A 21408-nucleotide genomic window follows, 5' to 3' on the forward strand; every position below is an offset into this window, starting at 1 on the left:
ATCAATCCATCTCACATATCCACAAACTGTATGCTGCATTCCAAGACACTGATGTCTTTTAATGGACCTTCAATCCATACTGGCAATTAAGCATGCAAAATCTCCCATTAAGTAAGTCCACTTACAGTGTATTTACTGCTGTTGTTGTTTGGGAGCTTTTCAGAGTCACTCCTTGACAAGATGTGAGCAACAATAAGACTTGGGGCGTGGGAGTGTGGAGGGTTGGGGGCGGGTATTCTCCAAAAATGTACTAACAAAGTGATGGACACTTACTCGGCGGCAGCAGCTAATCATTGCAGCCGATTCGTTTACACTGGTCCAGAACGACTCCCTGAATGACCACCTTTGCATATTAACGAGACAAACAGACAACCGGGGTGCGCAGGAGTAGAGGACATGAGAGCACTGACACACCAGCAGTGTCGTTGTAATGAAAACACAGCTGATGACTGGATGTCCAAATTTGATGCAACTGCGTCACATCGGCAGAAAAGTATTGATTGATTCTGAATAACTGTGTAGCAGGGATTTTTCATTTTAGATTAGTTTTTATTTCGTTTTGACTTTATATTTTGAATACCGTTAGTTTGAATTAGTTTACAGAATTGATTTGTTTGTTTTTTATCAGTTTTAGTTTTTGGGAGAATGTTTAGTTTTGATTTAGTATTTATTAGTATTAGTTGGAATTTTTTGTAATGTGGTGCATTTGTCAGGTGCGATTTATTTTAAAGGTAACAAGTATTGCTCATTAAAAAAAAATTTAAATGATAACATTAGAAAGTTTTATTAACTTACTAACAATAATGACGACTAACCATTAACAAATAAAACGCAACGGAAAGAAAGAAAGAAGGAAAGAAAGAAAGAAAAAAGGAAAGAAAGAAAGCAGTATGCCGCACATAAGACCTGTCTCCGTGACCATGCATTTTCTTTTGTCCGAGACTGTAAATCCGGCAGTGCCATGTTTTACATTTTAAATTCTCACAAAAAGTATAAAAAGACGAAAACAAAGAATATTTTCTCCATGATTGCCGTTCTTTTTAGTTATTTTTGTGAGCATACAATGTCCTTTTAGTTAGTTGTAATTTTTCCCAAAACATACTCAATTGTTTTATTTCAGAAAGTGTTCATTGACAGCCTTGAAATAATTTCTACACTAAAACTGTTAAGATGAGCAGTATTTCTGTGACGAGTGAGTGAAGAAAATCCTTTCTAGAAGTGTCTCATTTATTGCTTAAGTGTGATGTAAAGTGAGGTAAGACTGACATAATAAATATATATTAGGATGACTAGTGTTCAATACACACATTATATGACCACATGCATTATCAAATTAGATCCAAGGGAATGTAAAAGTGTCTTTACGTGCATAATAAGTTGTCAGAGAAGTCTTAAATTATCTGTACTTTATATTTAATATTTTGGGTCTAGTAGTACTGTACTAAATCTGAGTACTATTACTAGGAATGTAACAAGAAGTCATGATCTTGGTGGAATTTTCCAAAAACAAAACAAAAAAAACTGAATTTGCATTTAAAACACCTCTAAAATCTGCGATGACGGAGTAAATTCACGAGAAAACAATTGCTAAAAAAAATTTACATGACCTATTCATCTGCCTACAGAGCATTTCTTGTGAATGATATTTAATTTGCACTATTTAAGTCAAGTTTTTTTTTAGGGCAAGTAATGCTGTTTGAAACATAACCGCAATTGGCACACACCTAGGAATTCTGGCCCATGTGAGCTTATTTGTGGATATTTTCGACAGTTAATACAGTAAGGGTTCCTCGAAATAGCGGACAAAACAAAAGGATCAATTGTAGCTGTGGACATCCGTACAACAATGTCAAAGTTGACAGAAAATGTAGACTTTATGGGTGAGTACTGATATTGTGTTCACTTTCAGTATCTTCCTTGAAACCTCTAGCAAATGTCATGTATGTATCACTGAATATTCATCTTGAAGTCAAACATAGATGCAAGTGATTTCACAACAGAAGCGACTTGTGCCCCATTGTACAATAGAATGTCCACACCGTGAGTAAAACAAAACAAAACATGCGGGTTCCATTCAACTATCGGTGTGATCAACTTAGTTTTTATAACTCAACATTCCAATTTTGATCAACCAAATCCTAAATAACTTGTTGTTCAGTGCCCCTGATAAAAATGTGTCCATCGTTTTGTGGGCGACACGGACATATTTTTAAGTGGCATGGCTTGTTTTCTTATTTTATTATTATTAAATTATACAACTTATATAATGTGTTTGTCTGATTTGTTGTGATATTATTGACCTATCCTTTTGACTTTGATAAATGATTTACTCCCATCCGGTCAGAACAGTATTGATTTTACAGCATGTTGCATTATTTGACCTTGCGTATTAGAACATTTCATTGCCTAAAAGAGCACAATTTCATTATATATATATATATATATATATATATATATAAAGAATATGAGAAAGTGAGAGAATGATAATAATTTTGTGTTGCTGTGTAATGTTGTCCCTCATGTACACATAATTGAATTACAATGTGAGAATGTACTGCACAAATGACTGCCTAACTTTAGAAACATCTGCTATCACAGAAAGATTTGCCATTTTGAATTCAGCTGCGCATCTTTATTTACAGTCAAAGGAGGGTAGTGTGTAAAATAGCTGGTTTAGCACCATACTCCAGCGAGAGATGTGGATGCAAATGGAGAAGCAATATCTCTTTGGAGAGATGTGCAATTGCAAGAAAAATAGCATGAGTAATCTATATATCATGATCGGAAAGCACTGGAATTGGTGGATGTGATGTCACATTTAGCTAAATAGCAATAACATGGGAATTACATAATAGAAAAGGGTAAGACATCTGTGGTCTGAGCTCATCGTTTGTTACCTATACCCTTGCGTTGCATAGAAAAAAAGCAAACATTCCAGCAAATAAAGACAGCTGTCCAGCAACTGTCTTCCCAGCCACGATTGTATTGACCATAGTCAGATGCTCCGCTGATTAAAAATTGATCCATTTTGAAAAATCTAATCAAGTGAATAGGATTGTTTCGTAGGTGGGGAGGGGTATGGTGTATTGTCGGAAGTGGTGGGGGTTGAGCAGCTACTGACAGACCTGTTATTAACCCCTGTGCCTCGGTGCAGCCCCTGCACCCCAGTTCACATCCCCCTGTGCCCCGGGACTAGACACTGCCCAGACGTTCTGAATTATTCAGCAGTCTGAGAGATGCTCCGGCCACTTGGCCTATTAAAGCCTGCAGTAGAGGCAAGTGGCTCTAATGGACAGTCCAGAGGAGCCCCAGCTCCCTGTGGACAGGAGGAGCTTCTGATGCTAGACTGCAGGGGATGCGAGAGCCAATTCAACAGTGGTAGAGGTCGCAGCAGGTTAATGATGCCGCACGTCTAGACGGACGCTGGACACACAGCCATGGCCAAGAGGCAGTGGGGGAGAGTAATATAATTTCTGAATGAGAACCAGCTCTGTATTATTATCTTTGAAGGCTTTATCAAAGACCAGCACTATTTCCTTTGGCCGTGGCCTGCAATTGACCTGACAGTCCTCAGTAAGATAATACATAAATATCCAGCGCTATATCTTTCTATCCTGGGAGCCGTTATTACAGACTAATAAGATGTTCCATCATAACTGAGCAACATTCATGGCAGCAACATTGTCGATATAGCACAACTTTGATTCCTCATCATCATTGCACAACAACAAGCCAAACAGCTGGAGTGGTCCCTCAACTCCAGCACAAAGTCGTTCAGTAATCAGGGCATCTCCCCCAGAGAGAAAGGGGATGGAAATCAGGGTGGGACTCATTTGGGAGCAGCTCAGTTACCATGTGTTCAATCGCCTTGGTGATCATGCGCATCCGCCCGAGGTCTCTAATGATGTAAACACCATAGGAAACACAGAAGAGAAAAAAAATGACCCCCAGGGTTTAGCACGATTTTGTCAACAGAAACAGACTGCACAACTTGGATGTGTACCTGAAGGGGCCCTCATAGAGTCATTTCATATATGTAAAAAAAAAAAAAAAAAAAAAGAAAGAAAGAAAGAAAGATACAAAGAAAGAAATAAATCACACTAAAGTTTCAAAACCCTGTCCAACAACCAACTATCGTTTGTCTTGTAAGATTGTCTAATAAGATTATCCTTGGTGTCTGAGGTGCGTTTAGAGTGGAGTTGTCCCAATAATTGCGTCCGTAACAGGTGGGGTTGACAAAACTAAATATTGTAGCCAGTCAACGAAGATCCCTGGCTGATGAACAAGGAGGAGGCGGTAAATACAACAAAATACAATGGTTTTTTGTTTTTTTTTGGGAGGGTTGGGGTTGTATAAAAGTGTTTTTTTTCTTGACTTCCTCGCCTCCGGGTGAACTCAACATATATCCCAGAGTGTCTGTTCTTCTTTGCCTTTGAGAGATCACATGTGATCATGGAGAGATCTGCCTCATTCTAGATCAGTCTTGATAGAGAATCTTAAAGCGCGTGGTGTACTGTTGAGATTATCGGAACAAACCACACGCAATATGACCAATATGGCTAAATGCCTGTGATTATATCTTTATGTGAGGGTTCTGTAACAGACAAACAGTCTATCAAGATTTGAAAAATCCTTGTGCTGAACTGCACAAGAACATCCAGTCATCATTATCCGAGAGGACAAACAGAGGAAGCGGAAGGACCAAGGACCATATTCTTATTACCAGCCAATGGAGATTTATGCACTTCAAGGTTGACTTCTTTGAAAGCGAAGGCTCGATAAGTTTGATGAAGCGGAATGAGTTTAGCCTTCAATAAGTACTGTCTGTGCTGGACTGAACTGCCACACTCTTCCTTATCCGTGATCTGATGCCAAGCACATTTACTCTTGAGGTCAAAAACACTGCCATGATTGAACAAAATCAAGGGCATCCTGTGGAAGGCCACTGAAGGGACGTAGACACGCCCCAAACCTTTTACACAAATGTAATCTCTGCAGCTCCCCTAACTCAAGGTGACCACGCACATAATTCACAGATCGTCACGAGATGATGCTGGCTGTGTTTAAAAAGACAACACAAGCAACATCATCCATTCAGACCACCAAGTGAAAATATGCAAACAGTTGGGAGGGAGCAGGAATCTGCATGAAGAGCAAATTACTTTTGTTGGATGGAACAAAAGTGCCTGTCTATCATACAGAAACACAGCATCAGAGTTAAATATTAGAACTATATTGGTTGATTTCCGTATATAATATATGAAGTTTGGATTAAACAGTGGCTAAGCATTCCAATGAGATCTGTTCAACTCGGGTGAATCCCCAAGACTTTCAAGTACAAATGCATGGCTCTTGGTTTGTCTCTTAGGTTGACCCAAACCCCCCCCCCACTTCCCAAATTTCAGAACCTTAGGCACACTGCCGCAAGCCTGGAGCAATGTTTAGCTAAACCTGCTGCCTATGTAGGCAGGGAGAGTCCCCAGAGGGCTGAACAATCAGACAATTTCAAGATCATGAAGCATTAAACCAATCCCGGCAGGGTACACTAATTAAACAGCCGAGCCCGGCACAGCCAACCAATCCCCACAGAGCAATTAAATCCATCCCCTCTAAAACACTGTGGAACCTGTCTGGGGAAAACTGCTGAGGAGTGAGAGAGCAAGAAATGGGAGAGTAGGAGAGGGGAGAAAATATCATGAAATTCATCTGGAAAAGACACTACAGGAGGATTGCAGTTGGAGGCTAACGAGGGAAATTGGGGAGAAAAGACGGCTCCTTGAATTCAGTTCTTTGTTCCTTTTCCCCTTTTGACAAAGATATAAAATGCCGTGCTTTTGTCTTCCAGTTTTTTCGTGCATGTTGATGGGGCCTCTATTACCACACTTAAAAGACAAAAATAGTGACCCGCTTACAGTCTTCTGCTGCATATTTAATTAAGCTTACAAGGTCTAGAAAGCACTCATGAGACTGAGCGGAACTGAAGAATAGCCTCCAGGTCTATATTACACACCGGGAACGCTAACAGTTTCAAACCCTTGTCAATACTCCATTGCTCTCCACTACCAAATTAAATGAACAGGTGACAATGGAGACATGACATTGGTAGATTTGGGAACAACAAAACTCATTCAGTTGAAAGGCAGGGAAAGAGATGCTCTATGCTCCTTTGCATACCGCCGATTCATCTCCAAGTATTCACTGACAGAATTGCTTGCAATCACTGCATAATGCCTTTGCACATTTTTGCTCAATCAAATTCCCCCATTCTACCCTGGAGGTCTTGAGATGAAAGAAAGGTGTGCTTTGGTGAAGAGGAGCCAGGAATGTGGAAGGGTGAGGATTTGCGTGGGAGTTCCTCATAACAGACTGCAAGGACAAGGGAGATAGTGTGGACTAGCTCTTTTCTCTACCGAATGAGTCGACATATAAATCACAAAGCCGCGCTTCACGTCTTTACCGTCTCTTCCTCTCCATTAAAAATGATAAACTATACCTCTTGAAGCCACTCGCTCGCTTTCGGGCCCCAGTTCACACTTTTCTGGTGAAGCAGCACGAGTGCATGACTCAGATTTATTCTATGCCCTCACATTGTTGGAGATGAATAAAAGAGTAATTAGCTGTGTGGCGGTGGGAAAAAAAAACTGACAAACCCAGACCCATCCATCAGCTTTTCGCCACAGCACATCTTCAGTATTATACTGTAGAAATGCTGCTTTGTAATAACAAGTGGACTACACTCGAAAGACCACCTTGCAACTTGCATAAATGGCTGGCATGCACCGGTCTACTTCTCCTGTATAGGAAACACACTCCAAGCACCAGCACATAATGAGAGCAGCCCAGGTCCCCAAAGACAACCTGGAGAGGGTGAGAGAAGCATTGATCTCATGAGCGTGCTGAGCCCAGGAGTACCCATCACACTATGCTATCATGCGTTACATGACAAGCAACAAGAATACACGCACACACCACTCCCGGTTTTAGTCGTGAAAAATGAAATGGCTCAAATGAAAATAAAGTGCAACACGGCTCTGGTCAGATGAGGCATGCTAGGTCGTGATGCAGCGACACAATGTGGGTGGGGGGAACCTTTCGGTGGGAAACCTGTGATATGAACAAGAAAGGACTGGTGCTCAATATGTGTGCAGTGGCGTCAGCTGGTAAAAACAAATAAAGCCAAGGCCGCGGTGGAGAAACACAGCTCGATATGAACTCGCTGGGCAGGGGGGGCCGGCTGTCAACGGGGAGAAAGGCCACAGCTTTATACTCATGCCGATGAGCCATTACCTCTCTGCTGATGCTTCCTACTGCCTGTGTGTGAGGGAAGAAGAGGCTGCCCTACCACTAAGAAGCAGTCCTCTCGCGGACTAATGTGTCCCCTAAGTTTTGTTAAAGCTGGTTATTTACTCCTGCAGAGCAATTGCTTCAGCCTCAGGGCAGCAGAAGACTGCTATAAAAAATTAGGCATCTCTGTGAAGCACCGTCATCTACCAAGGGTGCGCTTGAGCGGGAAAAATAAATAAATAAATGGAGCTACTGCTTTGAGACGAAGGAAAATATAGCAGACCATTCAAAGGTAGATCATCAATATATTCAAATCAATAAGATGGTATATGAAACCATGCTTACAAGTATGCATTCATGCTTCATTAAATGAAATAAACCCTACAGGCGGTTTTACATCATGCAGATTTGGCTATTTTGGGGAAGACTTTAAAGGAACGAAACAGCAAATCCCATAACCTTAAACAATCTTTAGGAATATTATAAAATACTGTTAAGCCACAAAGCATGTATGATTTGTGAAGAGAATAAAGATACAACTTTCAGTAAACATTTACGTGTGTTATTTTGTAAATGGGTTGGTCGCAGAAACGGGTCCGCCGCGGGCTGCGGATGGTGACCCAGTTTGAGAGTCAATTTTTCTTTTTTTTTTCCTCTTTAAAATCAATCACCACATTTGACCGTTTTCAATATTGCATTTACAATGCAGAAATTAAGTAAGCAACCTTACTGAGATTTGTGCTTTTGTTTTGAATGGGTTTTTAGCAGTGAACAGCAACTACTTCTGGTTTGTGACATGCTGACACCCCCATGCAAAAAAGAGCCACTTAAAATGCATCTGTTTCCAAAGCAGTTGTTACCAATAAAGTGGCAGAATGAAATTATAATAGTTCAAAACATCCCATTAGAGTTGTTTAATTTTTACATGAACAGTGTGTGACAATTTACAATGGTACTTAACCTTATGCTTCCGCTGCAACTACTTGAAAACTAAAATCGGAAACTCAATTGTTTCACTTTAAAATATGATGTTCAACGTGTTTAATAAACTTTGTTTATTCCAAGGTATGTTCGTGCAATTGAAGCTTTGAATAAATAGCCTGCAGTGGTTTTATCTGAATTGATATTGTGACGTTAGTGTTCATGAGCTTCTCAGATTTGGTTCTACGTTTAAGATTTCTACACAGCTGTATCCCTGCTCTACTTTCCGTTTAAACTGTCATGTCATGCAGAGCATTGGGACTGAGCCCTGCCATGTGAAGCATTTAAAAAATTAAAAAAAAGACACGGCAGTAATGCACGCTCCCACCATAGTTCTTTGCTTTCTAATTGTTTAAATTAATATTTTAAACCATACATGACAAACTATCCCCAAATACTTTAATTTTCAACAAGTTATACAACACTATACTTCAAAGTAAAAGGCTTTCAGGTTATTCAAGTAAACATTTCAGCGCAAGTGCCAAAGACTGTCTAAAAAAGGATTGGTTAAAAAAACTACCAATCTATTTGGTTAAGCTTATTTTGGTTAGATTAACCAATAGATTGGGCGGTCAATGACCAATCCGGTTGTTTATAAGAATACCAAATACATTGGTTATCCAAACAACCAATGAATTTGGTTACAGAAAGGACACTTCACTAGCCCAACTGTTTTGCTACATAGTGTGTAGTGTGCGTCAGCTATAGACCTACTGAACGAGTATATATTAATTTACAATTTATTTATGTTAATTTAATTTATATTATCTCTATGAATCAACAAGAAATATTGGTACCATTTATGTCATTAATTTAGACATAAATAGTCTGGCGTTGCATTTCACAAACCACGTTGTCGCTCATCGCAAACTTCCATTTTGACTTTTGGATTGAGACGCTACAGGAGTGGGGATTAGAAAACTACGTGGAAAGATTCAAGGGTAAGTAAGGAGACTGTTTTTAATGGTTGTACTTCAGCTTGTATTCGCGGGGCTCTCCAAATTGCATGCGCTCCGAGATAAACATCAGACAAGTGTTTAATACTGTTTAATTTACGTATGTATAGCATTTGAAATTAATTACATATGAGCAGTCAAAATCCTTATTTCAAATGTCCCAAATGTTAACCAGTGTTTGAATCGCTTTACACAATAGTGTTTGCATGGGTAAAATGTTAGAAATGTGTTTGGCCACCATTGGAAGCTGGCGCTGTTTCATGTCGTTGGCACAAAAGGAAGTGAAGAAGACGGAAGGCGGGAGCGGATGAAAGCAAGCTTCGGGCTGTTACTTGCTGTATATGGCGTCGGGGGGGGGTCAGTGTAGAAAGAAAAGTAACTGTTAACATCCGCACGGTATTACATGCCTAGTCCTGAACACAACCTGTAACGGCGAGTCCCTGAAATCTAATTGTATTCTCACGGTAAGTCTTTGTTGTCACTCTCATGCTAGCCCTTCGGCGAATGTTTGCTGCGCTGGTTTTGAATATGTGAAAACGCCCGCCATTAAACGACGGTAATGGCGTTTCCAATGTTTTTCGTCAACTGAGCAATTTTTACTTTCGTGAGAACGGTCAGGAAAAAAAACATATAAGGCTATTGTCGTATACTGCCAAGAAATTGTATTCAAATAAAGCTATTACCCCTGCGATATCAATGTATTAGAAGAGCGTGTGGTTATCAACAACGTTAAAGCTCACAACATCAACTTAGCATATTGGCAAAGTCGACGTGGTCAAGCTGCTTGTTTTGGAGGAGGACTGACACCTGCTTCATAAGATAACCTGCGCTGATTTGTGTTCAAGCATTCCCCTCTCTTCCAAACCAGTAAACCTGGGGGAAACACTGAATGATATAAGTTTGCAGTGTATATGCACTGCCGAGAAAATAATACATTTGTTTATTTCTAGGTATTAGTGCTTGGTGTGTGATGCTTGAATCTCAATTAAAAAGGTATAGTATCAAAAGCATAATGTCATGTATAAGGACTGTGTGATAATATATTAGTTTTGTTCTTTTTCAGAGGAAGAAATTGACAAGGAGAGTTTTTCATGTCTTGCTGATGATCTGGTGAAAGACATGTTTCCTAAAGTGGTTCCATGGGCCAAGTTCATCCAAAAACTACAATACTTTCTGAAGGTGTGGCATTAATTTTGGACAGTACATGTATAGAGTTGGTGTGAAGCATGGTTTACATTTGTTTTAAGTGCCATAAAGAAATCTTTCAGGTTTCACATTTTAACAATGACAATGAGGTCTATTTGTGTTACCAAGATGCATGCATGCACACATTCCGGAAGTAAAGTTCATATTGCAAAAATTTGTTAAATGCTGACCGAGGTAACGAAATGTTTTTTCAATTATTGTTTGTTATTTTGTTAGTTTTCATTAACTAAAATAACCGTCTGTACAATAAACTGTATTTTTCTATTCTCATTCCAGCCTGGAACAGACCCCCTTGCCTGTCAAAGAGAATGGATGGAGGAATGTGCGAAGAGAGGGGTCACATGCCAGCCCAAGTGGTTGCCTCTGGGACCACAGTCTTGGCCGCAAATATTTTCTACGTCCTTTTATGACGACTAGTTTACCAGTTGGACTCTCTTGTCAAAATTGGATATGATGTGGAATACCCAACAGAAGCTGCTGATGTGTGGATGTTTCTTCAGAGGTGCGTGTGTATGGCATTGCCACACCCTCTGATGTCTTAACTCCAAGGACTCAAGAACTAATTATCAAAACAAAATACAATACAGCTTTATTTATATAGCGCATTTTTCAACAGCTGGAGCTGTAAAAAAAAAAAGTGCTTTTGATGTGGTGTAATATTAATTTGTGGGAAATTAGCACACAAATTAAAAGATATAAACACATACAATAGATACCAGAAGAACAACGACAGTCGCATGTCGAGTCAAAAACTAAAGAATACAAATTTGTCTTGAAATGTGTTTTAAAAGTGGACAGAGAGGGGGCTCACCTAGCATTTAATGGAAGCTCATTCCATAGGGAAGGACTGGCAATTGCAACTTGTGTTTTGTTATCACTGCATTAACTGTTCCAAATGCTATTTACTAAATATTTTGTATACTGTTAAGTATTGTATTATGTATGCATTGTAATATATAGTGTATTGTTTTTTTAAATTAAACTGAACTGCATTGGTGCTTTAACCTTGCTCATTATTTTATTCCAGATACCAGTGTTAAATTCCAAGCCTGCAGTACCAATCAATAATGGTACCATTTTAACCAATTAAAATAGTCATTATGAACCAATATAGATGGTTCCAGTCCAACCAATTTATATTGGTTGCTTGTGCACAAATTAACCAATATCTTGGTCAAAAGGACTGACGTGTATTGGTTGGAACCTACAACCAATAAACATTGGTTAAAAACGCTATCAATTCTCGATTGGTTGTTTTAACCAAAAGATCAGTCGGACACATAACTACCAACTAGATTGGTCAATTTTAACCATTTTTTTGGTTAATCTCACCAATCCTTTTTTAGGGTGTAACGTTCCACCTCCATGATTGTTGTACAATGGACTGGAAAGCAAAATTAGTAGTTCAATATTATCAAAGTAATCATGACAATTATTTATGAGTATGTACAGGAACTACACGAGGTGTATGTAAGGGTTTGTATTTTTTCACATAACTGTAAGCTTTTGAAAGGCTATGAACTCATTCACTGCCAGCCCAGGAGAAAAGAATGCACTTTCGGACTTCTATACCCGTCAATGGCGATTAAAGTGTCATGGAATCGCTTTGTGGTATATTTATGATTATTCTCACTTTAAGGGGAATGTCGATTATGAGCACAAATTCACTTCTTTAAGTCAGGCTCGGTCGCACTCCCACATACTTGTGGGCTCCAATGTAGATTAATTTATGAAAAGCAGGCCACATATAGGAGGATTCCCTCGACGGCATAATATATTACAAAAAGGTAGCTCTTTAGCATACCTTCTTTGCTAAACTGAGGTAAAGTATATTGAGTTTAAAAGTGTGCATACGACATGACTTCTTCGAAATGTGGCACGTACGACTTTAGAAACAATGTCATCACACGGCGCAGCTTATCAAAACACCGCACATTCAGCAGCGTGAAGACAGGAGCACAAGTATGGCAAAAAAAATGGATAGGTATGGAAATCTACTTGAAGGAAGGTCAAAGTGATTAAGCTGACATTAATGACAGGCCTAGTCTTCAAGTGTGAATGCTGAACGTAGCTCTCTCTAAACCCATTTGTCATTCGTCTTCCAACGCTCAAGCATCTGCTTTGAAGTCTCTACCACTAATGCTACGCAGTGAGGTTAAACAGCTTAACGCTAAAGTCTGTTTCACTCCTCTCACGCTCTAATGTTCCCTGGTTTTTTCTTTTTTTTTATATATATATTTATATATACCGGGGTTATTGCGCCTGGATTTCACATCTCAATTTGCCCCAGATGCCTGTGTAAAACTCCACTTCCTCGTTTTTCTTTGTTGCTGCTGTCAAAGGAAAAGAGGGGCAGCCCAAAGGATGCCAGATTTGTGACAGACAAGGCCCTCCCTTTGAGTCAAATAAGTATCGGTAGTAGCGTTTATATGAGGACGCGAGCCAGTGCTCTTACATTTAAACGCAGCACTTAATCTGCAACACATTTGAAAGAGCTGCCAACATGAGAGAAGTTGTAAAAGATGGAATAATGAACACAAGAGTACAGAACCAACAGTGAAGGGCAACTTTGAAGCTTTTTAGAGCCAGCTTAGCTTTGGAATGAAACGATACAGTCATTTGGATAAATAATACAAGATTGGAGGAGCTCAACATAGATTTACTCCGCACTACAATGAGATTACACTGAGACATGTGACATTAACAGTATCAGCAAACAAATATTTAAAGCATGAATGAATGAGAGACAGACAGCGATTTTCACAGCCAATTTGAGATTGGGATGTTAGTGTGCGTGTGTGCGTGCGTGCGTGCGTGCGTGCGTGTGTGTGTGTGTGGAATCTACTGGCAAACAGCACACAGAACGGGCTGGCAGGCGAGGCATCCAGGCTCACAGGCTGCAAAGCAATTTCACTGTTTGGCAATACTGTTGTCTGTGTGTGTGGATTAGAGCTGACACCAGAGCAACTGAGTCATGCTGAATGTAGTACCGCTTTTGTTTGTGATCTAAAAACCCCACCGCCTCTTAAGAGAAGAGAAGAGTGGAAACAGGGTCAAGGAATGGTAACCAATCATTGAGGCATTATTTATCCAAATGAGCACAGCATTGCAACATCACACGAAACAACAGACGGCTGGAAATGAGTGACCATAAGGACAGACAACGAGCACACGCTTTTAAAAGTCTAACCAGATATAATGGGTTTTGATTAAATATCGCAAATCCTTTTACTATCACAAGCAGGAGAACGTACACATTGTACATGAAAGCAAAGCGACCCAAAGAGTAATAAAAAGTCAACTCGACCACACCCTATCATCTATCGCACTGACTCGCTCCCCTGGTAGCGCACTGGCCCAGGGTTCTTCACTCGGCCTGGCAGAATAGACCCTGACCCGTCCTTTTCATGCCCGCCCACAGAAATGCCATCTGGCCGGTGTGAATGATTACCACAGCAACGGCCGGGTGACCTGCAGCCAGCAGGAACCAAGGTCACCCCACCTCAGTGCTTCGCACTCGCCGTGCCCTCTTTTCATCAGCCTGCAGGTGAATTATTCATTCTAGACAACTCAGAGGCACAACTCTACTGTGCCAACACTTCATATACTCATAATCGTGTGTAATGAGAAAGTAAATTTTGCGGCGTTAACTGCTGATATAAATAGACCCCACTGTCACACGATAAACGCAAGAATGGCATTTTGGGTCATGCAACCGCTGTAATGATAATGCATTCACTAAAAGTGGAATCTACTGCTGCTATGGGTGTCACTTTGAGCCTCACTCCGTTAACACCGGGCATGTGGTAAAAAAATGAGACTACTAAAACTTAACAGCAATAAAAGAATGTGCTCATATTGTACAGCACCAGTTATTAAAACTGTACAAGGAAAAAAATGCAACTTGTTTGCATACAGATTCTTCAGCAGAAAGTACTCAAATTGTTTACACATCAGGACAAGACAACAGCTCAGCCATGAATTTGACCTTAACAAACGTTCTAAACCTTATTGGGACAAGGGCAACTGATATTTTTATTACCAAGGTCACTGAGTGTTTGTTCTGCATTGCACTCGCTAAAGATTTAAAAATATGATCCATACTATTCATCCAAAGCATTGACAAAAGTTTTGAAATTCTTCTGAATTAATGATGACTAATATATACGCTTCTGAAGTACAACCAACAGTGAAAAGCAATGTCCATGAGTCATTGTTCACAATGAATGTCATTTTACCACTTCGAAACATGGCGACAAGTAAATTTTAATATTAGATAGTTCTTGTATCAACCATATTAATTATTACATGTCTTAAACTTGAAACAATGAAATAATAAATCATTTTTAAATATGGATCCACTAGTTTTACAGTGAAGATGTTTTAAATAAATTCTATAAGGACGCAATATGTGATCCTTTTGCACTCTATGAAGATACCGCTTTCGCAGATACTTTAGGTACACTTACACTACGGGAAGGGAGAGACAGATAACAGACGCATTAGGGAGGCCATCTTATTTTGCAAATTCTAGTGTTATTTACATCGTCAAAAAGATTATCATTTACACAATATGGTTTTTATTGCAGTTATATTTTACAGTGGTGGAAAACCGCTATGCATCAAAACTGATATGTGATTGGGGGGTTAGAGGCGCTGCACGGTACCATGCAACATAGATGTATTCCAATGCAACAAACTGCTCCAATGATGTTGTTGTAGTGTTGTATTGAAAATTGCCTTCTCAAGAACAATATTGCTAATTTTTCAAAGACACTCTTAGAGAAGAATTCAATTATCGGTGTTTAAAATAATTATTATAGTTCCGCAGTGCAGTGTTTCTAATTTTGATTTAGCCACATGAAACAAAACATTTAACACATCTCTCAGTATGATGCAGTGTAGTTTCTGCAAACTACGCCAAGAATAATAAACAATCCAAAATAAATTAGCATTAATAGCATGACAAGGCAGGCAAATTCAATGCAGTTTTTGTACTGAATCTATAATTAAATAAGCAAAGGTACAAATGATTATAATATTTTGGACCGATAGATATTGCTCCATTATTCGATCCCTTTACATTGTACTGTTAAAGGAAGTGTATATTTTTTAGGCATAAGATTAAGGTCACACTTTTTTGCAGACTGTCGTGATAGGTTGGAGACTGGGGGGCAGCAAGGAATGTCGCTACAAGGCTATTCGGAGCAATTTGCGGCAAAAGCTCGTGAATGTTGATGATTTTTGTTTCTCGGTCCTGTTCTGCGAGAGCCAGCTACACACAACCGTGTGACGGTGGCCCGGATGACTGGGCGGTCCAGCGGCCAGGAGCTCCAACAACACTCGACACTAACACACACACCAGATGTGATTGTTTCTATTCGGTAGGCTTTGGCGAGGGGGCGGGCTGCCATGCTCCTGTCATTTGTCATGATACACGACATCAGTCAGACGGCGGAGATGGTGCCCTTGCGCCGGCCGAAGCTGATTTACAAACATTAGCGGGGAATACGATTACACAGCCCCCGCCGCCTCCCGCTCCAGCAGCCCTATGCGGCTTCGGGGGAGAGCGGATCCAGAGGGAGGGAAGCGGAAACCACACACTGCTATCTTAAAAAAATAACAGGGAAAAAAATAACAAAACCGCCTTATATTGCGGTTTACTAATTTACTCATTTGTGGCTAACTATGGCCACGCTAATGTCTTAAAGCTATAAGGAACGTGCAGTCATGTTAAGTCTGCAATAAAACAAAGTGCTCACCTGCCACATTCCCCACGCTAGCCGTGAAGACACATTTCAGTGCCACATAAATCCATCAGATGATCGTTTAGGGGCTTCAAAGACGACGTGTTCGCCCCCAAAAAACGTGTTTGAATTCTTTCCTTGTTTATCAGTGACGAACCTCAATGTCCATCGTTGCGATAACGTATCATTTGTAAAATGTAACAATACCGGCAAATACCTTGGTTAAAAAAAAACTTGCAAAAAACTTGTCAGCTTGTAGGCTGCGAGCATCTAAAACGACACTAAATTTGGGGTTTAAAGCTATAAAGACCGTGCAGATGGACGTCGACACAAACCGCATAAAATACGAAGCGGTGTAAAAAAGTTACCATGCAAGAAGAGCGACTCGACCGCGCATTAAAAGTTTCCGTATGTGTGAGCACAGCCGTGCGAGCGGCTCACAGTCGAGATTTTAGGCGGAAAAAAAACAAAAAGCAAAAATAACAGTGCTGTCCGCGGTGCTGATCCCAGATCGGTGTGGCTAGCGGAGGCTGTGCTGCTCCGCACTCGCTCCACGCTGATCAATGATTGAACCGAACAAAGGCAGAACACGGATCAATTTCTGATAAGTAGCGATGCAAAGCACGCTGCTTTCACTCTCCCAGTCACCCCAAAAGACCCGAGACACTTCCGAGCACAACACAACACTTGCTACTGAAAAAATAAAGCGAGAATGAGAATAACACTAACCTGAAGCCGCCGTAGATCAAATTTCTTCCAATATTGAAACATCGATCCTACATCGGCGGCCATCTTGGGGATATTGAGGAGATTTTTTTTCAGTGGCTGCAATAAATATGTGGGCTGGATTCCCCCCAGTTAAAACGCCTTTATGGGCACATTGGCAAAAACACACAACACGACTCCGCCGATATGTTTGTCATCACATCTGATTCGAATGTTTGGAAGTAGGAAAAGAGGGGGAAAAGTAGGTTTTGGCAGCAACACTTTAAAAGTAAACGCAGACTGATTGGGTCCAATCGTCTCCGTCCACGACACTAACCTGACAACTACACTTGATTTTGCTTTGGCAAAGTTATCAATACTGACGTAAAGCCCGTGGTTTATCGATGGCGTCTGAAAAAAGGAGAGAAGGAGATGATGAGTACATCAGTGCAGTTCAGGGAATTTAGCCAAGCCCACTTACTTGTTTCTCTCGAAGCTCACTTTCTGTCAGGGAGCAGCCAATAAAATACATTACTGACCCGTTGTATTAAGTAATAGCCTGAGATTGAGAATATAACTACCAAAGACGTATTAATTGTTGATCAGTTTAATTACATTTTACAGAATCCTCCACAATATAATGATTATACTTGCACTGTAGATCAAATTTCTACTAAATATCTATGTTAATGTGACTTTTTAATCCCTTAAATCTTCCGATAAAAAAACCTCTGAATAAATATAGCCCAGAATGCATATCTGTTTATTGTAACACACACACACACACACACACACACACACACACTTAGCACACAATACACATTTCGTCTTTCCAAAATCTCGCTTGCATGTGATGAAATGCTGTCCATTTGTTTCACTTATTTTATGGGTATTAATATCAACGGAGAAAATGATGGAAAACGTTTAGCAAGTAAATTCACACCAAGACATTTAAAAGCCTTATTGCACAGACAATATATGTTGCATTATGAGCACACCCGTAGCCGTATAGCTAACGTTTTGTCAAATTATTTAAGTACAAGCTTGTTCTTCCTTCAAATGGGATATTGCTCTGGACATAGGCTGCACAAACCGGGTGCTCCCCCTGCTGATACCACAGGGTTAAAGGCAAGTTAATGGTTTATGAGCTTTAGTGCCATTACTTTCATAAAAACTTCAAGAGAACATTCATAGTAAAGTTACTTTTATTGATTTACACTTCCTGCCCATGTTCTGATCACCCACCTCTCAATTAACCCTTAGCTTCTGCTTGATATTCAATTTGAAAATAATGTCCTCGTGAGTTATATTTAATGACCTTGAGGCACATGGGATCAGATAGTGTGCTATAGACAACATCGGGGGCAAATGTGAAGGGAAATGATTCTACATTTCTTATTTATGAAGCTAGATTTAAACAGCAACATTTAAAGCAAATAAGTAATTGATGAATCGGGGAAAATTATATTCGTCATATCGAAAATGACTGTCAGCAATTTGGCAAAGAGGATTAGTGAATTATGCATGCTCACCGTAGAGTTTTGGTATATTCTCTGCTATTCAGAATTAAGCATTAATATAATTTGTCTTTTGATAAGATGACATACACACGTATAGATGTTTCTCATTAATCTATAGAAATGTTCTGCAGAACAGCAGTCATTCAAAGTCGTGAAAGGGCCATGTCACATTGGAGTGAAGCACACAAGAACACACTATTCTAGGACTTTGTGTACTGTCTCCTTTGACTCCTCTCATTGTCTCTGCTTAGGACCCTCCAAAAACTGCTTCTTCAGCAAAGTTGACATTTACACGGTCCTCCTAAGAACATTCTGTTCTGGAAGTGGAACATAGAGCAAATTTAGACCAAATTCAAGCTCAACAGCATCCGTTATTAGAGTACCTAACACTACATTCAAACATGAAATTATTCCAGCCTCTTCCACCATTGCTAAAAAGCGTGGCAACCATGCATTTCCGTTGTATTGTTCCACTGTAATCTGCACAAACGTCAAGCTTTCTGTTGTATGCATATAATGATCATGGTATGTTTTTAATTGTTGATAACAGTGTCGTTATACTTGCATGTTTTTTTTTCTCTACCTCATACAGGTTTGTTTTAATAATGTATACCCATACCATTATATCCAAATAATTAAATGCATAATACTAAATAAATGACGTTCTTAAGTACATTTAAAAATACAACGTTTATTCCATCGCTAATCAAGAAATGATGTAGAACACCTGAGCGATTTTGAGATCCCTCTTTCAGCTAGTGTTTAATACTGTCGACTGGCGTCATCTAGTGGGCAGTACAAGTACTGTAAATTGATTCACGAGTGTGTGCGTGAATGGGTGAATGTGAGGCTTTGTAAAGCTCTTTGTGCTTGTGTAGATAACGCTGTAAATAAATTCACTCCATTTACCCATTTGTGAAAACTGTCAAAAAAACGTTCATGTATTTTGTAACGAACGAGACTAATCTAAACATACAGTACATAACAAAAACACAATGTGTGTTGCCACCTAAAGCCATAGTCCACTTATAGCACGTTGTTGTTTTTCTTTCGTCTTAATTGTGTGTGTGTGTGTGGGGGTGGGGGTGTGTGTGTGTGTGTATTGTGTTGGGTGCGTTTAGTTTACTTGGGCCTCTTTCTACACGGAGGGCAGAGTACTTGTATCGGTTAATAATTGCATGTGTGCCACTGTGGACAGGAGAAGTGTAGCTACAGTATTTAAAAGATAGTCCATCATAAAGTAGCAAATATGGTGCTTGGCACTTGTCCAGCGAAGTGAACCCCCAGAAAATCTTGAGAATATAGTCCATGCAGCGCCACGAGTCAAGACATGGCATTCTGTTTAATATTGTGTTTGTGGAATATGAGTTAATCAGTAAAATCACCCAGTTTTTCTACATCTCAGGGGGTGGAAATTTTGCCATTTGCTGTCGACTGAAAATGATATCACCGTTGCTCAGGCATGGATGGGTCTGGCTCAGCCTCCCTCCGGACAGGTCGCAGAGCATGGCAGAATTGGTGATGGAAAAAACTTAGCTGACATAGCCATTTTGGTTAGAAAGAGATTTTATTCTCGTCACATGCAGATGTCAAAAGAAGTCTCCCCAAAAAGAAAAAGGGAAAGGTCCCCCCTCTCTCCGGCCTTCCCTTCTTATAGGGAAGGCCACACCGGACATGAATATCTAATTTTACCTTGTTGCATATGCATTCTCATTGTACTAGTCCTCGACTTTGCTCCCGAAGCCCCCTACGGTGAGAGCAGATATGGTTGCTCTTTGAAGTGGCCTTCTGGTGCCATCCAGAATGCTACTATCACCTCGAGTGCTCCACACCTAAATACTGGTCAAGCCTTTTGTACCCTTGGACAGTATCTCATTTACATTGGAATTTCAACACAAAGACTGGTCACTTCATTAGTCTCCAATTCCCTCATAGTTATTTAAGAGAATAACTAAAATGTTCATAATAGGGGATATAGAAATAGACTACAGAAGCCTGTGACTCCAAAGTGATTCCATTGGTGGGCACTTATGTTGAATTTCTCCGTCACTCTGGTAAACAGCTGAATGAAATCCTTGCCTTTGATCAAGCGGAGTTCTGTGTGGTGCACTGTCATCCCTTCGACCCTGTTGTATAATCCTTCATGCAATCCTGGGAGTGTGCCAAGTGGACCAACGGCCCTTTCTGCCTTTGTAAGTAGTCTAAAAAATAGAGGCTGGTCTAAATATTAGTCTAAATATTGTCTTAAATCATTCCTTAACTAATCAAATGCTTGCATGTGGTAAATGGCTTGCCTGCCAGTTTAATGCTTACACTTGCTTGCATAGCTACAATTTAAGTATCATAACTATGCAGAGAGAGAAGGAAGCAAAGGGTTAGTTTATAAATTCATGTCATGTCTCTGCAGGCACCAATGAAAACAAAGGCAGAAAAGGCCCAATGTGTTCGCCTTGTTGGACACAAGAGTTTAAAGACACCAGAGAGCAGTCATGAATGAAATGTATTCATTTCACATTGTGCACGTTATAAACTTAACAGAATCTTGAACTTTGCAGTTTATTCCCTATCCTGCGAACAGTTTCCACCACATGAATTACCTCACTGACAAACTTTGGGAAAACATATGTGTTGAATAATTTGAGGTAAGGCAGCAAAACCATGGACCATTCAAAAACCTGTGGACCCACAGCTATTCATCCAGCGGATTGGATCATTAAGAGGCTATGGTCAGAACAAATCAGTTTCTATGGCTAATTTGAGCTATTGTGGCTTTTAATCAGGTGTTTTGTTGTCTGGAAATTACGGTAAATGGATGTCAATAAGAAATTAGCCAGCTAATCTGTTTTAAGTGATGTGTAATAATTATGAAACCTCTGCTGATTACTTATATGAATAAGGACTAAAATGTAAGGATTGAAGGGTGCCCGGGTCGCGGACAGAGGACACAGGATGGACTGGCAAATAGAGTAAAGAGCCCATCTATGTGGACTGTAATGACATCCAGAACAA

General features: G+C 39.9%; 1 protein-coding gene and 1 long non-coding RNA gene across 4 annotated transcripts in view; one reads left to right on the forward strand and one right to left on the reverse strand.

Annotated features, from left to right (window-relative positions):
* cux2b (cut-like homeobox 2b) overlaps nt 1–17293 on the reverse strand; it is a 100501-nt gene extending 83208 nt beyond the window's left edge. Inside the window, exon 1 of one of the 3 annotated variants that reach the window (XM_088302032.1) lies at nt 16904–17293. In XM_088302032.1, the coding sequence (XP_088158158.1) occupies nt 16904–16966 (63 nt within the window). In that variant the 5' untranslated portion in view covers nt 16967–17293. Of the gene's footprint in view, nt 1–16189; nt 16719–16903 lie in introns of those variants that run through there. The other 2 variants (XM_088302049.1, XM_088302041.1) reach the window with 2 other exon arrangements.
* On the forward strand, nt 9561–10347 carry LOC148344729 (uncharacterized). Its single transcript, XR_015844697.1, has 3 exons — nt 9561–9685; nt 10172–10214; nt 10285–10347. It is a non-coding gene; the product is annotated as an uncharacterized LOC148344729 (long non-coding RNA).
* Nucleotides 17294–21408: the final 4115 nt, after the last annotated feature.

This window comes from Idiotropiscis lumnitzeri, chromosome 1 (assembly GCF_059441095.1).
Source record: "Idiotropiscis lumnitzeri isolate Australia: NSW breed Sydney's pygmy pipehorse chromosome 1, RoL_Ilum_1.0, whole genome shotgun sequence".
Lineage (NCBI taxonomy): Eukaryota > Metazoa > Chordata > Actinopteri > Syngnathiformes > Syngnathidae > Idiotropiscis > Idiotropiscis lumnitzeri.